Source organism: Sinocyclocheilus anshuiensis, unplaced genomic scaffold, assembly GCF_001515605.1.
Source record: "Sinocyclocheilus anshuiensis isolate Anshui unplaced genomic scaffold, SAMN03320099.WGS_v1.1 scaffold659, whole genome shotgun sequence".
NCBI classification, from domain to species: Eukaryota; Metazoa; Chordata; class Actinopteri; order Cypriniformes; family Cyprinidae; genus Sinocyclocheilus; species Sinocyclocheilus anshuiensis.
This window is the reverse complement of record NW_015549698.1, coordinates 738391-741446: the sequence shown is the minus strand read 5'-3', so window position 1 is coordinate 741446 and position 3056 is coordinate 738391. Positions and strand designations below refer to the sequence as shown.

At 38.8% G+C, this 3056-nt stretch overlaps 1 protein-coding gene across 1 annotated transcript in view; it reads left to right on the top strand.

Annotated features, from left to right (window-relative positions):
- Positions 1-3056, top strand: part of LOC107660519 (ubiquitin-conjugating enzyme E2 J1-like) — a 46553-nt gene that overhangs the window by 36670 nt on the left and 6827 nt on the right. The window contains exons 4-5 of the mRNA XM_016449839.1: positions 2000-2084; positions 2312-2417. Of these exons, the coding sequence (XP_016305325.1) occupies positions 2000-2084; positions 2312-2417 (191 nt within the window). The remainder of the gene's footprint in view (positions 1-1999; positions 2085-2311; positions 2418-3056) is intronic.

Genomic DNA, 3056 nt, shown 5'->3' with positions numbered 1-3056 from the left:
ACTGCCCCCCCCCCCTCCCCAACCAGCTTGTACTGTACAAATGTAAACACTCCAGAGAAAAAAACATAATGTCTGGTGCACTTGCCCCTAACTTTTTGTACAAGCGTCTTATATTATTTAGATTTTTTTTCAGGCTTGTTTTAGTTTGCTTTATGGTGTATAAGTAGGATTTATTTTGTTTAAACTGCATCACTCAAAATTTAAAGTTGTCATGAACTGCCTTTATTTTGTACTTTTTGTACTGTTCTCTGAGGTCCACTTATAATGTTATCAAGTTTTTTACATCAAAAAACAAGTAATAGGTGTAATAGGTTATTTTCTGTCCTGTTTTTAACCCCCTCATCAGAAGGCTCTGTTTGAATAGGCTTGGGGGGTTGTAGACTCTGAAGTAAACGCCCACTGCTATGTTTGGCTAATAGTTGTGTGTTTGACAGCGCACATTCTTCAGAGATGAACACTGCTGTGATTTAGGTTCAAACGCATAAATACTCATATCAAATTATCTGTTTAACAGACAAAGCAATATTGATCACGTAATAAAAACAGTTACTTACACTTGTGTTGCGACATTACTGTCAGATCCAATATAGTCGCACAGCATCATCTTTTAGTTTCAATCTTTTTGAAAATCCTGTGTCGAATTGTGTGGTGTTTGTTAATGAATCCGCAGTAAAAAGAAATGAACAAAGAACCAAGTTCTTACTGATGCGGTCTGGGTCTTCATTAAAAATAAAGTTCATTCACTCTTGAGTCTTTCCTAATGTTGGGATCAGAAGGAAGGCAACGCAAACACTGTTTTTCCTCAGCTTGGCCCTGAACAGCGTCTTGTTGTCTTCAGAGCATCTTTATGGCTTGGTTTCTGCGTAGACCTGCTTGTTCGCCTCTCTCGTAAACACTACATGTGCGAATCGGTGGGCGGGGCTAAACAGGCAGCGATGTAGAAACAGTGGGCGGGGCTAAACAGGCAGCGATGTAGAATCAGTAGGCGGTGATGGAGAATCGGTGGGTGCGGCTAAACAGGCAGTGATGTATAATCAGTGGGCGGTGATGGAGAATCTGTGGGCGCGGCTAAACAAGCAGTGATGTAGAAACAGTGGGCGGGGCTAAACAGGAAGCGATGTAGAATCAGTAGGCGGTGATGGAGAATCGGTGGGCGCGGCTAAACAGGCAGTGATGTAGAATCAGTGGGCGGTGATGGAGAATCAGTGGGCGCGGCTAAACAGGCAGTGATGTAGAAGCAGGTGTTGATCTTCTTCTGCGGATGCGGTGCTTATCCACACTATTACATCATAGAGTAGAACATTCCACAAGCTGTCGTTTTGGCAGACTGCCTTCAATATAAGCTGTTTTTAGACTAACAAGAAAGTTTTGAGTTCTGAAACTTACAGGATGTTTTATAGTGCAATGACTTCTTTTCTGTCAAAACAGGGAATTTTAGTTTATCAGTTCATGACCCCTTTTAAATTTCAATACCAACATATTATAATTGCCTTCAATAAAATGTGCTGTAAATCTGCTTTTACCAGTACATGACTGCAACTTCTGCCACTCAGAACATTAATTATTCAGCTACTTTGACTTATGTCAAACACACTAACAGTCAAAAACAGAACTTTTCAATCCAAATTTATTAGAAAATATGAAAGCTAAACTCTCCTTTGCAATTCTGTTTGCACTGTAAAGCATATTTGTAGATTCAGTTCAGTTTTTGGTTCTTTTGCAAACTTTTGTTTTCATTTTAGTTAATTGTTAAATTGAAAATTTTTGTTAACAATAATAACCTAGGTTTAGGCAAACCACTGACTTGATTTTGACAGTTTGTAGTTTTGCACATCCTTATGTTAGGTGGTGTTTTTGGGAAGAGGTTCTGAGTGATGGTTTTAATGGCATGGCTTATAAGTGTCCTTCTTGTCATCTGCTGACTTCCTCTTCTCCTAATCATTTTCTGTTGTCCTTCTGTTTCTCTTTTAATGAATACAAAACTTTCTCTCATCCCCAGCCCAATGGACGGTTTGAAGTTGGGAAGAAGATCTGTCTAAGCATTTCCGGTCACCATCCAGAGACATGGCAGCCATCATGGAGTAGTGGGTATCTCCATGCAGTTGAATTAATATAGTCTTCATTTCCTGAATGCCAAATGTAATATGATCCAAACATGTTCTCAACATGAAATGAAACCACTTGCTGCTGTGTGACACACATATACGCAGTTATATACAGAGTTTTACAGTGCATCCAGTGTTGATTCTGTAGCTTCCTCTGTTATTCAGAATTAAGCTGTATGTTTCTCTCTGTGTTTTTTTTGTGTCAGTTCGGACAGCCTTGATAGCAATTATTGGATTCATGCCAACTAAAGGCGAAGGAGCGATAGGATCTCTGGATTACACTCCTGAGGAGAGAAGAGCTCTTGCTAAAAAGTAAGATGTTCATCCTGTGCCTCATAGCAATTTATTGCAATCTGTTGTTATATAGGTGCATATAAATAAGTGATATAAATGTCATCCTCATTTAGTGAAAAATGTAGATTACATGGACTGTTTTACTGAAGGTTTTTACTATTTTAGTGACATTGAACATTTTTATTTAATTATTTTTAATTTATTTAACAATAGCTCTTCAATTGATATTTAAGGTCTTTGCACGACGAGTCTGAAATTCTCGTGTGAAATTTTCGCACATTAAAAGATAAATACGATCTCACGTTGTGTCAATCACGTTTACACACTGGCTCTGAAACTTTCGTCCGTCATAAAAAAATTCGGACCAGGTTCGATTTTCTGCGTTTTCGCATCCGTACTCTGTAGCAAGCATTTTGATACGAAAGGATGACGAATATGAAAAAAAACTAAAAACGCATGCGAAAATTTCGGTCTCAGTGTGCAGTGACCTTTACAGTAAAAGAACCTTTTAAACTATTTCAAGGCAAATCATAGCCTGTAATGGTGTAAGTATATAATGTAGCATGGTATTGTCATCTGTGCTTGTGTGTGTGTGTGCGCGTGTGTGTGTGCGTGTGTGTGTGTGTGTGTGTGTGAGAGTGTGTGTGAGAGTGTGTG